This window comes from Symphalangus syndactylus, chromosome 7 (genome assembly GCF_028878055.3).
Source record: "Symphalangus syndactylus isolate Jambi chromosome 7, NHGRI_mSymSyn1-v2.1_pri, whole genome shotgun sequence".
NCBI classification, from domain to species: domain Eukaryota; kingdom Metazoa; phylum Chordata; class Mammalia; order Primates; family Hylobatidae; genus Symphalangus; species Symphalangus syndactylus.
In genome coordinates this window covers 100,595,369-100,618,847 of record NC_072429.2, presented here as the reverse complement: position 1 = coordinate 100,618,847, position 23,479 = coordinate 100,595,369, and the positions used below count along the sequence as shown (strand labels likewise).

Genomic DNA, 23,479 nt, shown 5'->3' with positions numbered 1-23,479 from the left:
CTAAAATTGTATTTCTGAAAATGAGAATCACATGGAGTTAGTTTAGCATCTAGCAATGTAATTTCAATGGGACAGAGTAACATTTTTCAAAGTTTAAAATGTAAGATTCTTAATAAATTACTTGACAATGCTATTTGAACATAACAGCTCTCACTTTCAGTAGTTCAAGAATGTCTTCTGAAGTGGTAGGAAGTTGCAGTTGAATGTTCATAGTTTTCACTGAATGCTTCGTTGCGTTAATGTTAACAGCCAAGAAAAACAAGGACATTTACTATATGTTTTTCCTACCCTTGGCCACTTACTTTTCCGTGGAACATTTGTTATTTCTGGGAAACATACGGCATATGCCCAGAACCATAATTAGTAACAGTTTGATGTTATAGGAGTTCAAAATTTAGTGTTTTCTAGCTTCATTAGATCAGTGGCTTCCTCTGAAATATAAAAGCAACAAATACAGATCCTAAGGGTACATTCTGGAGTCAGCTTTTTTTCTCCTTTACTAACTGCAGTATTTGCTTGTTTTGATGGGGAGATGTTCAAACAGCTCTTCCCCAGAGCCAGAAGGAGGCACTGCTCTAAGTACTTTATATATATCAACTTATTTAATCATTGCAGTAACAGGTGAGGAAAAAAAGGGGCACAAAGACGTTAATTTGCCCAAAGTCACTTAAATGGGAAATTGTGTAGTCAGGATTCCTCCTAGGGAGTCTGGCTCCAGGGTCTGTGTTAAAACATACATAGTATCTTTTATGCAATACTGTTCCTCTAAGGAGATGAAAGCTTCCAGAATTCCATTGGTAAAATACTGTTGAAAAGGTTATTTTCTTGCAGACTATTTCTGACTAATGCTTATGTAGTAGCTGAGAAATGCAGAATGACTGGGGAATGCTGGGTAGTCAGGAATGCTGGATAAATGGGGGAATGCTAGGTAACCAGGGAAAGCTGGGTAACTAGGAATGCTGGATAATAGGGGAATGCTGGGTAATTGGGAATTCTGGGTAATCAGGGAATGCTGGGTAAACTGAGGAGAGGGACAAGAAGTCATTAGTTAGCAGCTCACCCTAAGCAAACTTTTAGTATCTGTAAACCAGAGGGTTGTTATTAATACAGAATCTGGGACTGCTGCAATGTTGATTATCCTCACATAAGATCCTTCAAATCAGTGTTATCTTTGAATCAGAAGATATATGTTTGTAGATGCATTTTACTTCAAATCTTTAACTGTATTTAAAATTCATAGTTTTCTAGCACTTGCTACATATACATATACAATAGCTGATAGGAGACATTTCAGGGAAAGAATGTTACTTATTTATTAATTCGTTTATTTTTTACTTAAGACTTAAAGACTTTGTGGGGAAGTGGGTTAGCAGAGAGAACCCTTAGTCTTTCCTATAGGAAATTTACCACTGAGTTCTCATACATATCATAGCCAGGGGAGAAAAGATAACCACTTTTGCTTTGTGCTGGAAGTCATCGGTTGCTGAGGCTGATTATTCAAAGAAGGCAAAACATCTCATCGGTATCAAAATGTAGTTTGTCCCATCTTGTGTTACTAATGCAGTTATTAAGGACTGAAGATGCAACATTGCTTAGCAACATGCATAACAGTATTTACTATTATTTTATTTGAGCAGCAGCAGCAATAAGTACTATGTCTTGTAAATGTCCTGGTGACATTTTACTTTCCTTCTCATCTAACATTGCTTGTATCCATTGCCATGGTATTAAGCAAAATGCTTAGTCTGTGGCTTGGTAGAATGGGTTTAGATATACTCCCTTAAGTACAGAGATCAGCCCTGAAAGCTGGCATTAGCCCAATATAGAACCAAAAGGAAATTAGGCTGCAGGTAAGAAAAAGTAGTAAAGGATTCCTACAACTGTCATGGTCTATATAAATCTTCTAATTTTCACTACTGGCAAGTATATCATGATGTCCCGTGAGATGCAGGAACTTGCTATAATACTGTTCAGGCTATTTGTTTTGTTGTCTCCAGTCTTTCAGGCAGCAACTAGTGTTCGTAATAATCAAAAGCAAACATAATCCCTATTTCCTCCTAATGAAAAGACAGCACCTTGACTAATAACTGTGCTAGCACTCCCTTGTCATTTGCACTTCACCCTGTGTGTTGGAGAACAAGTTGATGTCTGCGAAAATTTGATCTGGGTGGACTTCCATCCAAGCCCTCCTTTCTTCTCCAAATTAGAATAGCAACTGTACATCTGGGAATCCGGGCATTCCTCTACTATTTTCCCTTTTTCTTTCTCCAAGTCATCCTAGCTTGATCTCTTAAATCCTGGTATGCTAACTTGACTTCTGCCTGGGGAAGAGCAAGAAATCCCAGAGGTTAGGACCATCTAGCTAGAAAGACTGTCTCTGAAAGAGTTGAACAATTTTGAGAGGAAAGAGGGGCCAAGCTTCTCTCATAAAAACAATAGAGAAAGAATCAGTTCACTACTACAACAGAGGCAGCCATTCATCCTGGAGGGGAGAGATGTTCCACTTGGGATTGTCACCCAGTGATTGATGTCTTTTCAATTCCAGGACATGTGGAGGTGTTTTAGGGATTTGAATCAGTGAGCAGCTTGTTTAATTCTTTGTCGTTCCCAGGGAGGGGTCCTGAATGTGGACATCTTCCTCATGCAGTTTCAGTTTTTGGTGCCTTCCACGTCCTTGGCTTTGCTTTTGCTTTGTTGCGTCTTAGAATCATTAATTATGGACCCAGTTCCTTCTGTGCACTTGCTAATTGGATGTTTTGAAAAATTGCTCCATGCTGGCTTCAATAATGAGGAGAGAATTAAAAGGCTGAGAAGTGCTGGGAAAGAGAGACAGACCACAATGGTCATGGAAATCTAGCAAAAACCACCCAAGATAACTGTTACCCCAGTAACCAGGGGACACGGAGCACTGAGCAGAGAGGTTAGAAAAAAAAAGACAATGAAGTGATGAAAGGGACAGGGTCAATGAGGGGGCCTATTCTTGAGAAGAACACTTGCAAGGAGGGAAATCCTGTGTGAAGGGTGCATTGGCTGGACAGCCTGAGCTAGCTGTTGCCTCCTGTTGAGGAGAGGAGCTCCCTGAACAGGATGAAGAGCCAGGACTTTGGAGTCCAGCATCCTGACATCTGTGTCTGGATTCTGCCATTTACTGGCTGTGGGATGTAGAACAAATGACTTTACCTCTCTGATCATCCAGTTCTTCATCTGTGAAATGAAAAATAATAGTACTTGTGTTATAGTGTTGTGGTGAGATCAAGTCGGCCAGACAGTCTAGACTACTTCCCGGCACATAGCAAACTCTCAGTACTGGCTAGTCATTATTATTATGCAGTTATGTTGTCAATTTAATGATGTAATAATAAAATATTAACGTAGGTAACATACTTAGTCTGGCATAGCTCAGGATTTAAAATACTTTGTAGGAGAATCATTGTTTCCATTCATTCCTCTCCTTTCTCTTTCTGGCCAGTTTGTCTTTTCCACTTATCCCCCTCCCTCCTCTTCTACTTAGAAAGAGGAGAGGAGTTAAAAATTGGATAAGATGCTGGGCACAGTGGCTCATGCCTGTATTCCCAGTGCTTTGGGAGGCTGAGGCAAGAGGATCACTTGAGGCCAGGAATTTGAGACCAACCTGGGCAACATAGTAAGACCTCGTCTCTACAAAAAAATTTTTAAAAGTTAGCCGGATGTGATGGTGCACACCTGTAGTCCTCGCTGTGAAGGAGGCTGAGGCAGGAGGATCACCTGAGCCCAACAGTTGGAGGTTACAGTGAGCTATGATTGTACCACTACACTCCAGCCTGGGCAACAGAGGGGGAGACCCTTTCTCAGAAAAAAAATTTTTTTTGATTAAGAAAAATGCAGCTGTTCAGCTGGGGGCCTTTGGTTGTTGGGATATAGCAGAAGTGTGGGAAACGCTGAAAGAGGTCATCAAAGCCCAGCTGGCCAGATAACCCATGGAAACCCTTCCCAGTGTGGATCCTATCATCCTGGGCCATTACTTATTTGGCATTTAGACATAGGTGATTTGCAATTTCAGATTCTAGATTTTCTCCTCCATTAAAATGTAAACCTTCACAATGGAAAAGTTTGTTGTCTCTTTTGTTTACTGCTAATTCTCTAGTGTCTAGATAAAGCTATCAGCTCCACCTTTGGGCTGAACCTCCTGAAAGTCCTCAAACGGGCCTTCAGGTTCTGACTCAATCTCCCCCACCTCATGTTACCACTCTGATTTTATCTCCTACTATTCTGTGAAATCTAGCTAGATATATTCAGGAGTAGATAAGACTGTTGGGGCATATGAAAGACATCTAGCAGCAAAATGTAGTAGAAAGATTTAGAATGAATCATGTTTGAGGTCTAAGTTCTAGTTCTGCTACTATTTCCTGGGGTGAAACTGGGCCAAATCATGTGACCTTTGTAGGCTTTAGCCTCCACACTGAAAGAATTTTGGATCAGGGTGCTTCTAATTGTAAATTTAATGGCAATGCTATCCTTGGTTATAGCATAATATGAAGCTGATTTATCCATTCAGAAACATTTCTGAGTATTTTTGGTCCCTGGTGTGAAATTGTGAATCTTAGCCTGGTGATTCATAGGCTAACAGCTGCTTTCCCACCATCTACCCCAAGCTCAGGGCTTTGCAATGGGGGCGGCAGTATAGCCAGAGCTGACATCATGTCCTATTCTTCCTAGGTCCAAGTCATTTCCATCAAGCAGCATTTCCCAGGCTTTTGTCATTCAAGTCCCATCTCCATGATTTTTACTATATCACATTCTATCTATATTATTTTTTACTTAACGTCTTTCTTTAAGCCACTCCCTCTTTATATTTTACCTTGCATTTGCCCTAAGCAGCAGTTATAGCTGTGAATAGCTTTGAAATTGGTTATGCCAGCTATACTTTTTTTCTAAAGCACGTGAAAATAAATACACAACCATAATCCACCATAACTGTGTACCACTAAAATTGTCTTGAGTAACTCCAATGGTTTGCCTTGCACACTTTGGGAAACATCACCATGAAGGTGAGGGACAGAGCTCTGGAGCTTTCACCGCCTTCAGTGCCCTTCCTCCAGTGATCTTAGACCTTGGGAGTAAAGAAAAAGCCATTCTCAATGAAAATCTAAGGGAGACCTTTCCAAGGCATTTGAGATTGTTCACTTTCTTTTGGTTTGGAATGTAGTGCAGAAATGACTAAGCCTTCCCAAGAGGCCAAGGGCTGCTGGAAAGAAGAAAGAAAGGTATTTTGCTGGCTTAAAAAACAGAAGTCAATGGCAAAAGAACATGCTGAAGGGAAAGAGCAATTAACTGAAGTAAAATAAAGCAGCAGAAAAGTGAGAGGAGTGGTGGGGAAAACTACTGCAGAGAAATGCAGTTGCTCGCAGAAGCAAAGCATTAGTGGAAGGTGAGAGACTTTGCAGAGATCCTCATTTCCTCCTCATTTTGGACTTTCGGAGTCTCTCTCTCTTATGATGTGAGAACTGATTAGATACACACAGGGGCTCAGCTTGGAGGCCCGAAGTATGATATTCTTCAATACGCTTCCTGCTATTGGGATCATGCTCTAAACAGGTTAGCTCCTCCATGACATATAGTTTTGGCATGAAAGATGGATCTAAGGCTACCAGAGAGAAAGAGTTAGAAATGACTGTAGACTTTTTCTAGCATCTTTTCATACTTTATTAAGAAAGGGAAGGAACTTAGGCTTTATCATGATATAGATTTGATTGACTTAGGCCCACATATCTGCAAGAGTCAGCCAAATTTAAATTGTAAACATGTTTTTAGAAAATCTGAATTCCCCAGCACAACTGGCTTTAACGACTGGAAACAAGATGCAGGACCCCAACTCAGACACTGAGTGGAATGACATCTTAGACAAGAAGGGCGTCTTACCCACCAAGGAAAGTCTAAAAGAATTGGAAGAGGAGGCAGAAGAGGAGCAGTGCATCCTTCAGCAGTCAGTGGTGACAACATACGAAGATATGACTTTGGAAGAGCTGGAGGATCATGAAGACGAGTTTAATAAGGAGGATGAACATGCTATTGAAATGTACAGATGGCAGAGACTCGCTGAGTGGAAAGCAATTAAACTGAAGGATAAATTTGGAGAAGTTTTGGGGATCTCAGGGAAGTATTATGTTCAAGAAGTTACCAAAGCTGGTGAGGGCTTGAGGGTCGTCTTGCACCTTTACAAACAAGGAATTCCCCTCTGTGCCCTGATAAATCAGCACCTCAGTGGACTTGCCAGGAAGTTTCCTGATGTCAAATTTATCAAAGCCAATTCAACAACCTGCATACCCAATTATCCTGATAGGAATCTGCCCATGATATTTGTTTACCTGGAAGGAGACATCAAGACTCAGTTGATCGGTCCTCTGGTGTTTGGTGGCATGAACCTGACAAGAGATGAGTTGGGGTGGAAACTGTCTGAATCTGGAGCAATTAAGACAGACTTGGAGGAAAACCCTAAGAAGCTGATTGAAGATGTGTTGCTGTCCTCAGTGCGGAGCTCTGTCCCCATGAGGAGGGACAGTGATTCCGAAGGTGACTGAGGCTGCAGCTGCTATCACATGCTGAACTTTCTTGTGACAAATTGTCTGGATTTTTTTGAAAAAAAGAAAAAGCAAGAATGAATCCTTCTGGTTTTTAGTTTTGTATAAATTATGTTTCAAATCTTTACATTTTAGAAATAATCATTGCTGGAAATTCTGTTAAATATTTTAGAACTCTTTTTTTAAACTATAGTATTTCCTCTAAAAAAATTAAAACCAGCTATTGGTATGGCAAAAAAAAAAAAAGAAAATCTGAATTCTAGAGGATTAAAATATCTCTGTTTGGGAACATCTCCCCTGGCACACAGCTGAAGTAAGTGCCTGCAGATGGTCCCAGCCCTGTTGAGGGGAACTGTGTTGGGGTCTAGCATGCATTGTGCTGGGCCCCTGTCAAAGCTGATGAGTTCCAATCTAGAATTTTGATTAGGAGGAGGGAGGTATGTTAGGAGCCAAGTCAGCTGCGCAAAGGCTGATTGGAAAAAACTTCTGTATTGTTTTGTGTTTTTCCAGATTTTTCTATTTAAAAAATAGTGCCCATTAAGAGGGAGTGCTGATATCATTACCATCCTTTCCAAAAGGGGACAGGAACTGGGAGGCTCCGAGGAAACTAGGTATGGTCCATACAGCAGATAGGACAGATTCAGCCAAAAGACAAGAAGCTCTTGGTTAAGCTGCACCAAGAATACTATCAATTACTGTTTCCTGGGATGAATTTAGGAAAAACCTAAGAATTAAATTGTGCTCAAAGCACATGAAATGCAGTTTCATATACTGTTTTTCTAGAACCTCAACTAGGATATTTATAATAAGATTTTGGTTTCTTTCCAGACTTGAGAGAACATTCATCTAAAATAACATTTTTTCAGGTCAATTTCGGCCAGATGTTCTTTAGATAACTCATGAACATTCTGTTTTTTTTTTTTTTTTTTTTTTTGCGGGGGTGGGGAGGGTAGAGCATAATCCCTTGAACCTTTTTGAACCTTTTTGGGAGATACTATTTCTTTCCTCATTCCCTCTTTATTTTCTCTTCTCTATTCTTGAGTCTCTGTAGAGGCTGACCTGTGGGCCAAATCCTATTTCTCCAGATCTTTGCCCCCAGTAAAGCAAAACAAATAGACCATCTTTCACTTTTCAGAATTTTCAAGACTATGTCAATGCTTTGACTAAGTCAGACCTTTGTGTAGAGTACATGAATCTCAGCAGCAGTGATGAGTTGGCCTCTTCCAGAAGGGAATTCACTGCATGGGTGTGGGCCACTGAGTTAATGTGTTTCACAGCCCACTTTGCTACCCTTGCCTGGTTCCTAAAATGATTCAAACAAAGTAACAACTTAAATCATCAGAACAGAAAAAAAAGGATTATTAAGTGCACTCTCTTTTATGTGATTTTTATTCTTGTTTATTTGTTTCATATGAACTTTATGTGAACAAAGGGACCTTGGTGAGTACATGTACAGCCAAATCAAACTTTAACAGAATCCCCTAAGATAAGACAGAAACTATGGGAAAAGGTTTTCTTATTAGGTATTTGTTCTGTCCATTCTGTGAAATACTCATTTCTAACACTGCTCTTTAGGTAAGGAAAAAAGTCATTTTTCTTTATATCTAGACTATTGAAGTTGTTGTATTTGTGATGGGAAATTTTTAAGAATGTGAAGTAAAGAGAGTGATGGGAGGCTGAGTTGGAAATAACACAACATCTAATTGAGTCCCCTCTTCTTCTGGTGAATTAGTATTGTGCCCATGCTCATGAACTAGTGTATTTTCTGTTTTTAATTTCCTCAATTTTCAAACTGTAAAATAAAATATTATGGTGTCTGTTTCCTGGGAACAGAAAACACATGTAAATATTTGAGAAATTTGAGACAGAGAAATTTGGTTTGAAGCTTGTCAAAAAGATACATGAAATCAAGCCCCAATAAAATATTTTTCTTGCTTACATCTGGTTTATCATGATTGGATTAAATTGTTCTTTGTAACACACTCCTGAATGATTTTATAACAAATACATAAATGGGAGGATTACTTAAATGCCATTATGCTAACAATACCTACAATTTTGGTCATTGCACAGACATGACACTTAAAAGTTAGTATACATGTGTAGACTTTGGTTTAAGTCTTTTATTAAAACAGGACTTTGAGCTTTTATTGTTATCAATTAATATTTTAGGGTGCCCGAGGCAAGAGGCAGATGGAACCTGCAGCTCCGCACCTTGTCTTCCCTTCCCATCCCTGGCTCTTTGTGGCAGGACTCCCATGCAATCAAGCTGTATTAGTTTTCTGTAGATGCTGTAACAAATTAACCACAAATGTAGTGGCCTAAAACCATGCCAATTTATTATCTTGCGGTTCTGAAGATCAGAGTCTAAAATCAAGGTCCCAGCAGGGCTGCATTCCTTCTGGATGCCTTATGGAGAGAATGTCTTCTCTTGCTTTTTCCTTCCTCTCCAGGCTGCCTACATTCCTTAGCTCAGAGCCCCTTTATCTCATCACTCCAACCTCTTACTTCCACCACCACATCTCCTACTACTGACTCTGATCCTCCTCCCTCTCTCGAAAGATTCTTGTAATTACACTGGGCCTGTCCAGATCATCTAGGATAAACTTCCCATCCTGAGATCCTTAACTTAATCACATTTGTAAAGTGTCCTTACCATAGAAGGTAACATATTCATAGGCCCTGGGAACTAGGATGTGGATGTCTTTGGGAGGCCTACCACATGTGTGCACTCTCCAGGCCCACACTGTTACAGCCCCATCCTTTAGCATCACTGCCCCCTACACTAGAACTGTTTTGTCTGCCCTTGGGAGGACCTCCCCAGGCAAGGGCTCACACAGGTCCTAGGAGTGGCTCTGTTACCAGTAGAGGGTCTTGACTGCAATTTGTCCAGGTTCTTGGCATTTTGAACAAAGAATTAGACAAAATACACAGCAAAGCAATAAAAGAATGCAGCAATGAAAGCAGAGATTTATTGAAAATGAAAGTATACTCCACAGAGTGGGAGCGGGCCATGCAGTGGCTCAAGGACCCTGGTTACAGGATCTTCTGGGGTCCAAATACCCTCTAAAGGTTTTCTATCGGGCTCTTGGCATACACCCCATGCAGATGGAGTAGTGGCCTGTGATCAGTCTGGTTGGTTGCAGAAAGCCTTGTTTTTGGTCTGTGCTTCTCCTCATGCGTCAAGGAGTTGCCTTCTGCAACCAATCAGAGGCTGAAGTGTAGTCACAAAATTATGCTCCTATGCAAACATCTGATTGGTTGCAGAAAGCAACTAATCAAAGGTACTTTCAACTTTCCATCTGCCAGGCAGAAATGGGGGAGGTTTGCAAAGGGAGTAACCTTTGGTCCTTTTGTTACTTAGGTGTGAAAAGTTGGGGTTTTCCTTTTGATTTAGTTCTAGGAAGTCAGCGTGAATCAGCCTTAGGTGCCCTGCCTCCCGACCCTATTCTCCTGCTTCAGCTCAGACCAATTGAACAGGGAATTCCAGGATCCCTGGTACCTGGAAGGCTGTCAGGGTTTAGGAGAAGGTCAATGTAAGCTCAGTGTGGGCACAGGGCTCTCAGACTCCTTGATGCATGAGGAGGAGCACAGACAAAAAAAGGCGAAAGTGGGGCCCTCTAAGTCTAGAGGCCCAGAGCAGGGGCCAGGTGCTGGCATCCATAAGCAGTGTTCCTCCAACAGCTAGGCAAGCAGCATGATTGAATGCCTGGAGGTGGGCTGTGGTCAAATGGAGACTGTCAGTCCCTTATAAAGGAGGCAGTAGAAATACAGTGCCAGGGAAAGGGGCCCAGTGTTGCTACATCTTAGCAAAACTGAAAATCTATTTTCATTTTGTTTTAAACAATGTGCAAGCCAAAAAAAAAAAAAAAAGGTGGGGGGTACCAGATATGGCTCTCAGCCCTTCAATTTGCAACTGACCCCTGGTTCAAATGGATGAGCACAGCATACCTAGGCATAGATGACATTTTATTGAATGAGTGAACAATGAACTTCAATGTCAAATTCAGAGATGGTGCATTAAATAAATTACCCAAAGCTGAAAAATTCATACCTAATTATGTCACATTGTTCAGTAGGCTCATCAGAGATTCAGCAGGGAGATAACATGACAACTTTAAGATAAATATTAATAAAATGTCCACGATATGGCAATGCCTTCAATTTGTATAAACCCTTTTCCATGATAAATTTCACAGACAAAAAATAAAGCCTACAAATTAAATCCCCTTGCCAGTGAAAATTCCAAAGTTAAAGTCCAAAGGAATTAAAGTCCAAAATTGGAAGCTTTTCTGTGGAGCTAAAAATCCAAAGGAATCAAATTTCCAATCAGAAAGCTGAAGTTCAAAATTACTTCAGAAATTTCTAAGAAATTGCTTCATCATCATTTAGTCATTTGACAATTATTTATGGAGCTTCTACTGCGCACCAGGCACTGTGCTAGGTCCTGGGGGGAAAGTGGTGAATAAGAGGCAACCATGTCCTTATGGAGTTGATATTTAGATAGGGAACAACATAAGCAAGTGAAATATGTAGTATTTTAGGTAGTGATGATTGCTAAGGAGAAAAAAACTAGGAAAACTGAAGGTAGGGGCGGTTTGAAATTTTAGATAGAATGGCCAAGGATAGTTCCATTGAGAAGGTGACTTTTGAGAAAAAGCCTGAAGGAAATGAGGGAGGTAGCCTGGCAGATACTTGGTGGGAGACCATGCCAGGACGAGGGAGTGCCAAGTACAAAGGCCTGTGTTGGGTGTGGCCTGGTGTGCTTGAGGAACAGTGGAAGGCCAGAGTGGCTGGAGCAGAGAGAACAGAGATGGGGGATAGTAGAAGGTGGTGGTCAGAGCAGAAAAGGGAGCCAGAGCATGGAGGATTCTTAAAGATAAGAACTCTGGCGTTTACTCTGAGTAGGATGGGAGTGCTTGGAAGATCTTGAGCAGAGAAGTGACATGCTCTGACTTGTTTAAGTTTAAGTCAGACCTCTCTGGCTGCCACATTCTGAAGAGGCTAAAGACAGTAAGGACAGAACTAGCGACACCAGTTAGGAGGCCATTGTAATACCCCTGGGAATGGCTGTTAGTGTTAAAATTTGGAGGTAGAAATGGTGGTAATGAGAAGAGGTCAGATTCTGGATCAGTTTTGATAGTTCATATAACAGGATTTTCTCATGTATCTGGCTGGGGTGTAAGGAGAAGAGAAGTCATGAATGGCACCATGGTTTTGGTTTGAACAACCAGAATGGAATTGCTGTTATGAGAATAGGAATGACTGGAAAGGAAACAGAGTTTGAAGGAAAGATCAAGGGGCAATCTGGGGACATATTAAGTCCTAAACATCTATTAGACATGCAAAGTAGATGAGTAGGTATTTGAAGGTATAGATCTGCAGTTCAGGGGAGAGGAGCCAGACTGGAGATACAAATTTGGCAATTGTCAGCATGTAGATTTTATCTAAAGCCATAGGACTGGATGAGATCACCTGGAAAGTATGTGTGGACAGAAAAAAGAAGAGTTTCTAGACCTAAGCCCTGGGCGACTCCAATGTAGAGATCAGGAGGATGAGGGGGAACCAGCAAAGGAAAATGAGAACAAGCATTTGGGAAGGTAGGAAGAAGAAATCATTTCATGAAGGTACTGAACAGCTGTGTCAAATGATGCTGGGAGCTGAAGGCTGAGAATTGACCATTGGCTTTAGCAACATAGAAGTTAATGGAGACTTTGATATGAGTAGACTCAGCTAGACTGATGGACACTCTGGTGCCTGGGTACAGCTGAGGCTCCTTCAACAGCTCTAGCCTGGCTATCATCCTGGAATGCATGTAGTTCTCTCAAGTACTGAAGCACTAGGAAGTAGAGTTAGACACAAGATCACCCAAGTGGATCACTTTTTAATACATCTGAAGAGTTGATAATTGACCTAAGATTATTATAGAACCAGCCCCATCCACTTGAAATTAAAAATAAGACAGTCTGTGGCTCCTAAAAAATTATTTTAGGCACAAGGATATTCCCCAAACAAAGTATTTATTATTGTCAAGTATAATAAATACAAATAGCAGAAATACAATGACACTGAGTAAAGGAGGGTAGGTGGAGAAAATCTTGATTTCAGTTACACCAGGATCCAGTAAACCTACCATACTGGAGAGCATGACCTGTGAATTCACACTAAATGGAAAAAATATCACATGCACAAACACTACCACTGCAGCCACCCAGAAGGAGAGAGGAAAGAAAGAGAGAGGAGAAAGGAAACCCCAGTGGCTTTCTCCACAGTATAAACCCTGCCTCCCTAAAGCACAGACTGGGACCATGTAAGTGTTCATGTTTCCTGCAGACAGTTGACACCCCAAAGAGAAAAACTGAGTGACGAAGGGCTGAGGCTCCACATTCCTAGTTTCTATCCCCAAAGGACTGATTAGAGAAAACACTGCTTCTCCCCTAGGACAGTGAGGCAGGGAGAAGAGAGCCTAGCAATAGCCCTCCAGGAGTCCTCCTAAACACAAACTCAGGGAAAAGATTTGACTTCTGTGCCTCATACTCCAACAAACACAACAGGAAAGGGAATTCAAACCATTTTATTTGATGGGTTCTTTGGTATAAAATTGATTTGGAGTAATGATAAATATGTCTTTGGCTACAATGAAATTAGAAACGTGAGTTTTCATCATTCAAAATGTCTCTTATTCTGGATGTAGTTTATACACATAATCTTAGATGCACATGTGTGCATGTCTGTCCATGATCAGGGAGAAACTAGAACCCACTTACTTCTTGTTGAGTCCTTAAACTGTCCCATTTGCTGATGAGAGCACTTATAATAAAAATATCATTCTAACCAATCTGTTATAAACTCATGAACAAATCGGTGTTGAGTCCTTCATTTAAGACGGATAAAGATTACAAGTACTCTTTGTCCTTCTAGAAAATTGGAACAATCTGGCCGGGCGTGGTGGCTCACACCTGTAATCCCAGCACTTTGGGAGGCTGAGATGGGTGGATCACCTGAGGTCAGGAGTTCGAGACCAGCCTAGCCAACATGGTGAAACCCCGTCTCTACTAAAAATACCAAAAACTAGCCAGGCGTAGTGGTGGACACCTGTGATTCCAGCTACTCAGGAGGCTGAGACAGGAGAATCACTTTAATCCGGGAGGCGGAGGTTGCAGTGAGCCAAGATCTCACCATTGCATTCCAGCCTGGGCAAGAAGAGGGAAACTCTGCCTCAAAAAAAAAAAAAAAAAAAAAAAAAAAAAAAAAAAAAAAAAAGAAAAGAAAATTGGAACAATCCTATCAGGTCATATAAAATATGGCTTTTCTTGTCAAGTCTTTGTGAAGATGCTGTTTTTTGTTACCTTAAAATACCTGTCTCACCTCCTCTCTCCAGATCTCTCTCCTTTACTCCGTCAGCATTTAAGATTCTACTTTTCCATGGAGGCATCCATAATTAATCCCACCAGCCCTCATCAGCACTGGCATTCCATCACCCTCACATGCACTGTGGCTTTTGTAGGTCACGGTCTTGCTTTGTTGTTGGTTGTTGATATCCTTGTGTGTCGAGTAGACACATTTGCACACAGTTAGCCTCTTGGAAGGAAACGAACTCACAACTCCACAGGGGACTTGAAGCACAAAGTTTTATGTTCTCTGAGCCACCGTATGGCAGTAAGTAGACTTGCTTTAAGTGTCTTAGAGATTGATTGAGCTTAATTGAAATTATATACAGGACATGTAAATGCTTTGGAAAGTATATAATACTATCTGATTATAAGGTGCTGTTCTGATTGTTGGTTAATGTAGTTCTCTGTTCTGTTGCATGTTAGAATCACGTGGGGAGATTTGAATAAACACTAATGCCCAGGCCCCATCTGCTTGGAATTCTAAGTTCATTGCTCAGGGATGCAAAGCAGGCATCAGCATTTTTTAAAAGCTCCCCTCCCTAAGTGCTTAAACCACAACCCTGGTTTGCCATTTTTTGCCAAGTAAGTCTTCCCCCAGCAGTCACACTACTCACTCCCGCATTTCATCCAGATCTTTGTCAAATGTCACTGCCTCAGAGAGCCCTTCCTCTACCCCTCTGTCTGAAATAGTCCTCCCCACTCTCACCCATAGCTTTCTAGCCTCTCAAAGTGCTTTTGTGTTTTTCAAAGCATTTAATGGTTACCTGATATGATATTAATATGTGGAATTATAAGGAAGTGAATTTCATTCAACGCAGGAATGGAGACCTGCCCTCCCACGGAAGCATCTCTAAATTTCCAATCCCCTATTATTTTAAGAATACCAACCACAGAATGGAATGCCAGCCTAAATCCCCCTGGCTGGTGGGAGAAGGCAGATGATGACAGAGGAAGCCCGGGTTAAAAGAAAAAAAAAGTGAGAAACATGGTTTAAAACATTTCAAAAAGAGAGGGGAGGGGATAGAGGTGACACAATCTTTTTTAAAAATTGAAAGCAAGACTTTGGCAGAGGCCAAGTTCCAAATGGAGAGAAACCTCATCCCTGCAGTTACAGAACCAATATCTGGATTGAGTGGGTCAATCTAGTTGGCCTAAGAAAAACCCCAAGGTTGATAAGAAAATAGTCACAGATGAGATAAGCTCCGGTCCTCCTCCATACCACACCTCGCACTGTGAGAATGATTCCCAGATGAAAGGGAATGAGAAGGCGATGGAGTGAGGAGGAGGTTTGGGAGCTGGGTGGGAGTTCTGGGGAGGTGAGCACACAGTGTGGAGAAAGAGGCTCTAGGGTCAGCTTGCTTGGATTTGATTTCAGAACCTTGGCTTTTGAATATAATTTATTTAACCTCAGGAGCTGTGAGGACTTACACACTTGACTTTTCTTCCTGGGCCTTCACGTCTGAAGATGACAGAAACTCCTGATTCATTTGGGTTGTTGTGAAGATTAAATGAAATAATATGTAAAAGTTTGTAGCAGAGTGCTTGCGAGACAGTAAGTGCTTAACAAATGCATATTATTAATAATGCCTTTTTAAAAGGGAGTGAGCTGGGCTGGGCACGGTGGCTCACGCCTGTAATCCCAGCACTTTGGGAGGCCGAGGCAGGCGGATCATGAGGTCAGGAGATCGAGACCATCCTGGCTAACACGGTGAAAACCCGTCTCTACTAAAAAATACAAAAAATTAGCTGGGCCTGGTGGCGGGTGCCGGCAGTCCCGGCTACGCGGGAGGCTGAGGCAGGAGAATGGCGTGAACCCAGGAGGCGGAGCTTGAAGTAAGCTGAGATGGCACCACTGCACTCTCCAACCTGGGCGACAGAGTGAGACTCCATCTCACAGGGAAAAAAAAAAAAAAAAAGGGAGTGAAGTCAGCTGTCAGAGAAAGCTGGAAAAATTTTTCTTTAGTCACATAGCACTCATCCCAGGGAGCCGAGGACAGGGCATGTGACCTAACTTTGACTCTTCCCCAAACGAGGGAGGGATTTTCTATTTGTCCCTGTTAGAGAAAACTAGCATGAGATTAAATGATAAATGGCAGCAATCAATGTCAGTGAGAAATGTACACAGCTGTACTTGGATATTTGTCATTTTTGAAAATTTTAGTTAAAATTGAGTGCCTCCTTTATTATGCTATTAGATATTAATCACTAGTTACTATTTGCTTGTAATTTGAATAGTTTGCTTTTAGAAAAAAGCATAGCAAAGTGAAGCACATGCTAAACATTTTCTAACTTTTGTCCAAGACTTTGAAAGATTAAGACTAAGGAGGCTTCATGGATCATAATTAAAACACCATTCATTTGGAACCAGCTCCTAAAAAAAAGTTGTGCCCGTGGCCTCAAACTTGATTAAGGGAAATCCTGTAAGTCTTAGAAAATATCATAATTGCTGTAAGTAGTTTATTAATTATTGTGTAGGTTTACTTTACATAGAAACTGTGTTCCTGAAAAACTGCAACTAAAATTTTTATAATTTTATTCATTTCTTTATTAACCGATATTGTAATATCTGTGAAAGTCAATCCCTTGTTTTGGATTGATTTTAAGTCACAGTAACTTCTAATTCTTTGTCAGACATGGTAGTTCAAAACCTGTACATGAATACTTGGTGGTATCATGGAATGCAACAGTCTTGTTTACTACTTAAGGGCAGCCTGGTGATGAATCCTTTTGCAGACTTGTGGAATTATTATTATTATTTTAAATGACAGTTATATAATTGTGATATGAATGATTGCAAGTTCCCTGAGAGCAAGGAAATGTATCTTCCATTTACTGCAGCACTGTACAGTGAAAAAATAAACAGTACCTGGACATGAAGTAGAGACCCAGGAACACATGCAGCCTTAACAGCTAACTTATGTTGACAAAGCACCTACTTTTGGTGAACATTAATTTTCTCATCTGCCTTCCTATCTTACAAATGCATAGGGTCTCAAATGGAATCATACATATGAGAAATGCAATAACATATGAGAGAACACAATAGAAACCTAAGGCTGTCTTTTATAGCAGGTGCTCAACACAGAGCCGTCTAATGATTCATTACCATTGGATATATTTGTTCTTTTAGACTGTAATTTTCATGTTTACTTTTCTTGAGGTAGGGCACTTGTATACTTTGGTGAGCTGTTTTGTTTTCGCTTTTTTTTTTAATATCACGCATATGGGCTTAAAATATTTATTTTGGTTTGCTCAGACTATGTCTTCCAGATTATTCATGAGGTCTTTGTTCCCCCTGCTCCTCCTACCTGTGTGTTCCACCCATGTTTTTAGCAGTTCTGTATATAGTGTGGTCTGATAGCTAGAGCCACAGCGGTCTCTCCCAATGTAAGCTGAGAAACCCCACGGACTCAGAGGGTAGCAAGAATTTAGCGAGCTCCACAGTCAACTTCCCCTGGGCCAGGGATCTCTCAGTTTCCTCCCCTTCAGCTCCACGGACAACCCAAATCAAGAGGAACAAAGTTGCCCATATTAGTTTTCTTTTGCTAGTATAACAAATTACTACAAACTTAATGATTTAAGTGACACAGATTTACTATCTTACAATTCTGGGCGTCAGAAATCTAAACAGACGCGCTGAGCTGAAATCAATGTGTAGACAGGGCTGGTTCCCTCTGGGGACTCTAAGGGAGAATCCTTTCCTTGCGTTTCCAATTCTAGAGGAGTGATGAGTTTTTAAATGTATTACCTTGGCTTTTAAATATAATTTATTTAACCATAAGCTTACATAATGTAAGTCTAAATAATGACTTTGTTTAACAACCAGCTTGCAAAATTTCTAAAAATTTAACATTCAGCTTTCAGGGGTCAGTACGGGCAATTATAGCCCACCACTGCCTCCATATTTCTAAACAATCTGCATACACTGCTGCTTCTCGATTTTTCAATTTTGACACAATCTCCTTGTAATGGAAGATGATGATTTAGCTCCTCTCATTCCCCCATTCCCCAGCTCTCCCTCAATTCTCCAGTGCACACCTTCTCTTACTCCCATCTTCCCAATATAATACTATCACAATTATGGGTTAAAACAATATTCACTGTTTATGTCATTATGGTTGACTCCTTATAGCTAACATATGAGCCACATGGATACATGTGATGCTTACATTTCCTTTCTTGTACAACTTTTTTATTCTCCTGGACTTAATTGCCAACAGCTACAGCTCCAGGAGAGCAGAACAATTTTCTCAGTAAAGGTCAACATTTCTGGGGCTCTAGTGGTTTCTTGCTCGTGTGTTTCTTGGAGCTGTCTTTATGGAACTCTCTGCTCTCCTGTGTCAATCAGGAGTGATTATTCTCTAAACCTACTACATACTTTTGTTCTGAGAATCCACTTCATCATCATCTTTGGAGGATTATCCTGTTTCTTGTGTTGGATGTCCTCCATAGCCTTCATGTCCTTGTCTTTCCAAGTTTTAATCCTTGTTTTTATAGAACCTAACCTCCGGTAGTTTCTTGAGGCAGCAGCTTAAGAAAGCATGCATTGGAGCTAAGTTTTAATACTTGCATGTATGAAAAGATATTTATCATGGTCCAGTTCTTGATTTCAATATTAGCTTGGAATATAATTCTTCACTGGAAATCATTTCCTCTTAACATTTTGAAGACAATGTTCCATGGTCTTCTTAAGTACAATGCTGCTTTTGAAAAGTTTCAAAAATGCAATTCTGATTTCTAAGCCTTTAAAAAATAACCTATCATGTATCTCTAGAAACTTTTGAATCTACTCTTTTTCTCTGACATCCTAAAAATTTCACAATGATGTTCCCTCTTGGGGTCTTTTAAAAATTTATTGTGCCAGGCCTTTGGGCATACAGGCACATTCAGTCTGGAAACTCATGCCCTTTGTTTTGGGAAATGTTCTTATGTTACTGTTTTGGGAACATGCTGATATTTTCTCTTCCAGAATTTCTATTGTTCATAATAGAACAAGGACATCTTGGTTTAATGCACTACTCTTCTTATCCTTTCTCTCTATTCTTCTTCCTCACACTTCTTTTCTTTCTTTTTATGCTATGTGTAGGAAGATTTCTTAAATTGTGTTTCCAAAATTGTTTATTAAACTTAAAAAATCTCTGCTATCATACATTTAGCTTCTAAAATCTCTTTGTTAATTTGCTAAGGGGTCTTTATCTAGCCTCCTATTCTTGGTCATGGATATAGTATTTTATGCCTTTCTGAGGCTATTAGTCAGGGTTCTCTAGAGGGACAGAACTAAAAGGATATATGTATTTATGAAGGGGAGTTTATTAGGAGAATTGACTCACATGATCACAAAGTAAAGTCCCACAATAGGCCGTCTGCAAGCCGAGGAGAAAGGAAGCCAGTCCAAATCCCAAAACCTTAAAAGTAGGGAAGCTGGCAGTGTAATCGTCAGTCTGTGGCTGAAGGCCCAAGAGGCCCTGGCAAATCACTGGTGTAAGTCTAAGAGTCCAAAAGCTGAACAACTTGAAGTCTGATGTTCGAGGGCAGGAAGCATCTGGCATGGGAGAAAAATGAGGCCAGAAGACTCAGCAAGCCTAGTCCTTCCAACTTCTGCCTGCTTTATTCTAGCCATGCTGGCAGCTGATTAGATGGTGCCCACCCAGATTGAGGTGGGTCTGCCTCTCCCAGTCCACTGACTCAAATGTTAATCTCCTTTGGCAACATCCTTACCCAGCCATACCCAGAAATGATACTTTGCATCCTTCAATCCAATCAAGTTGACACTCAATATTAACCATCACAATTGTTAAATTTTTTCTGCCTCTGACATTTTTTGTTTCTTCCAAGTTCATTTCTCCTCTTGTTTTGTTGCATGTTTTTCTTTGGAGATTGCTCTCAAATATCTGGTCATTCTGTTTTCCATTCATAATTAAGTGCACTACACTAACAAGCTCATTGGAAGCTGTGTGTGCAGGAATGGAGCTCCTTGGGATTCTCTGTGGGGCTATCATCCAGACACTTGTTCATTTTGTTGAGGAACCCATAAATATCTGTACTGTAGACTTTTCCCTAGGGCTATTCTATTTCTTCCAAGAGAAATCCTCCAATATTTTGCCAGGCTGCTGACATTCTAGATGCTCAGTACAGGATGGGAACTGTGAATCCCATTTTCAGCCTCTGGTCTTACTCTCACTCCCTGCTGTGCCTTTCGTTCAGAACCTCCCTGGTTCAGTCTTTTGTGAGTAAACCTCCAGTATCAGGCTGGGATACGGGAGGAAGTTGCCTAGCTGTGGGGTAGAGAAGAGTGTGTTGGAACAAAAATGCTTTCTAACTACCTTTTTATCACCCTTCTTGTTTTCAGTTCCACCTCTCACCTTTATTTTCAGAGGTATCTGGTGCCTCTAGTTCCTGAGCTTTTTCTAGCTTTTGAAGGGCAAATCATTGACTTCAATCACTGCAGATGGCTAATTTCAGTTTTGCTCCACTCTGTAAATCCAACCACGTGTGAAACTGCTTTCCATTTTCTGAAATTTTGTTGATATCTCTCTTTTGATGTTATCTCTTCTTCATCCTCTTTTGTGTGTGTATTTAAATTTTTACATTCCTTTACTGTCATTTTATTAGAGTTTTAGCTGGGAAACGATACCAATGAGTTTATTTAATTTGCCGTTTTTAACATGAAGTTTGTATATATGGTGGTAAGGGTTTTGTTGTTTTAACCAAATTGCTCTCCAGAAAGACTGAATCAATATCTATCCCATTGACAATGTCAGTGCTCATTACTCTGCATCCTTGCTAACACTAGGTGTTATAAGTATATATTTGTATCTTTGCTAATTTGTCAGGAAATATTTTATATCTCATTGCTATGGTGAACTGGTTTGCCTGGGGCTAACAGTTTTCTGGGATGTGGAATATTCAGTACTAAATCCAGGAAAGTCTTGGGCAAACCAAAACAGGTTGGCCACCTTATTAATTGCTTTAATTTAATTAACTTATAATTTCCCCCAAAACTCTCCAAAGCTGAATTAATCATTGATGTTGAAAGAAGAAACAACTCTATCTTGTTCTCCTTCTTTTACTTCCATTGACTTGACATCTCCCCCTGCTTCAACAATCACCAGACTTTGACTTGCTGTCCTCTTCTGCATGCAAATCTCTGCCTTCTTTTCCTCTGGAAATAGCAGAGCAAACCAAAGATGCTGTCTGGAGGTGTGCTAGCAGGATCAATGGTATTAGCAAAGAAGTCTGAAGCCCGTATTATATTATTTCTTTGGGCTTTATGCTTGAAGACTAAACTCAGTGAAAAGTCAGAGTTCTGTGGGAGAGAGAAGTCAGAATGCCTTTGAGTGAGTAGATATGCGCATCTGTGCCTTTTTGGCTGTGTCAGTATTAGACTGTGTTTGGGATGGAAGCCATGTTGGAAATTCATGCCAAAGAGAAACTGAGAAATTGTGCTCCCAAATAGGTCTTACTGAAACTATCTCAATCAAAAGAACTGTGAATCTAAAAGGAGACAGAGTTAGAGGAGGAAGATGGACAGTGTTATATACTCAGTGAAAGTTAAAATTTGAAGCAAATCTTAACATCCTATTATTTATTCACTATGTTACTATGATACAACCTTATGGTAGCAATGCTTGGTTCATAAGCAGTTCTGGAATTATCTTCATTTACTCAGTGGACACTTAGGATTAGAGGTAAAAGAGTTCACAGCACGGTGGGGAAGAGAGTCACATATGTAATATACCAGAGGTATTAGTGAAGTGCTGTGAGTGTATGCACACTGGAAGGAATAGTTTACCTGAGGAGTGGGGAAGATAGTCAAAGTAGATAAGGCTGTATCAAAGGTGGGCATCTGAATGGCTCCTAATGGAGAGGCAGCAATTTGCCAGGAGCAGAAGGAGTCAGGACATCATAAGCAACCTGTGTGTGTGCCGTGACGTGGCACTGTGAATGGCTATGATGTGTTTGAGGATTGGATCTGGCTTTGTGGAGAGCAGCAAGCTATGGGGCTGGGTAAGTAGGATGAGCCTGGATTCCAGGGGCTCCTTTATACCTTGCTAAGGAGGAGGATTTTCTACCATAGAGGATATTTTATTGGCTCGTTAAGTATACCATAAGTTTTCATATTTATATAAATAAGCTCTGATATTTTAGTTCACTTAGACTGGCAGTTTTCTTTTTTCTTTTCTTAATAGCAGCACCATTTCTTCAAATAAAATCTTACACATAAGCCCATGTAGAAACATGTAAGATCAGGCTGGGTGTGGTGGCTCGCACATGTGAAAAATGACAGTAAAGGAGTCTTTGCACTTTGATAGGCCAAGGTCGGCAGATGGCTTTAGTCCAGGAGTTCAAGGCCAGCCTGGGCAACATAGAGAAACCTCATCTCAAAGAAAAATATAAAAGTTAGCCAGGCATGGTGGCATGCGCCTGTGGTCCAAGCCACTCTGGGGGCTGAAGTGGGAGAATTTACGTGAGCCTGGGAGGTAAAAGTTGCAGTGAGTCAAGATTACACTATTGCACTCCAGCCTGGGTGACAGAGCAAGACCCTGTCTTAAAAAGGACCAAACCAAACAAAAATAAACAAAACAAGAAACATGCAAGATCAGAGCTGCTGTAGTTGATCCAGGGTTGGGGCTTAGATCCCATTCTTCATCTTTTCCTCTTCCAAAGCTGCCTCCAGGGAACCCCTGGTGTCCTGCAGAGGTGAGTATGAAACCCACCAACACCCTGAGATTAAACCCTGAGGGTGTCACAGCAAGAAGTATGAGTGTTCGTGAAGATATCTATATTTGATAATCTATGGATTTCAAATAAAGGAAGGGAAAATGATTACTAAGACCTTATAATTAGAAGCAAATAACATGACATCAACAATACAATGGATATGTTAAGATATTGAGCTACTAAGACACCACTGTTTTTTATTTCTGTCTTTCTGGCTTCTCATTGTTGGTTCTGGGGATCATCCCTATTCCCTCTGATTTATGTCTTAGGTTTCATGTTTTCTCTACACCCATAATGTCATTTTCCACCTATGTACTTGTACTCTACCTTCCATCTGAGGCCCTGATGCATCTCTATCAAGATGTGTGATGATCGTTGCAAATTCTTATTATCATCCCCTCTAAACTTGAGATTCAATTTCTTGAGTATATCCATGTCTTTAAATGTAGCCATTTCTATCAGGATTGACTATATTATGCTGCTCTAACGAACAGCCCCCCAAATCTCAGTGGCTTATTGAAACTAAAGTTTATTTCTCACTCACATGAAATCCTCTATGGGTACAAGTGACTCTTTGAAATTGATCGTTTAGATGTACACTCAACATTCTAGGCTTCCTCTCATCTTATGATGATTCACTTCCAGGAGAAGGTAAGACTGAGGGATCTCACATGAGCAATCTAGTGCTCTGGCCTAGAAGTGACAAATATCACTTCTGCTCACAACTCACTGGCTAGCGCTAGTCATATAGCCCTATCCAATATCAAGAGGATGGGGTATTATCCTCCTAAGTGTCTAGAAGAGAAG

The 23,479-nt window shown here is 40.6% G+C and overlaps 2 protein-coding genes across 7 annotated transcripts in view; both read left to right on the top strand.

Moving 5' to 3' along the window:
* NCALD (neurocalcin delta) overlaps positions 1 to 23,479 on the top strand; it is a 456,181-nt gene that overhangs the window by 258,022 nt on the left and 174,680 nt on the right. The window lies entirely within an intron of this gene.
* Positions 5,540 to 6,582, top strand: LOC129486677 (phosducin-like protein 3). The gene has a single exon (XM_055286932.2). The coding sequence runs from the start codon at positions 5,781 to 5,783 to the stop codon at positions 6,555 to 6,557; it is 777 nt and encodes a 258-aa protein (XP_055142907.1). The 5' UTR covers positions 5,540 to 5,780; the 3' UTR covers positions 6,558 to 6,582.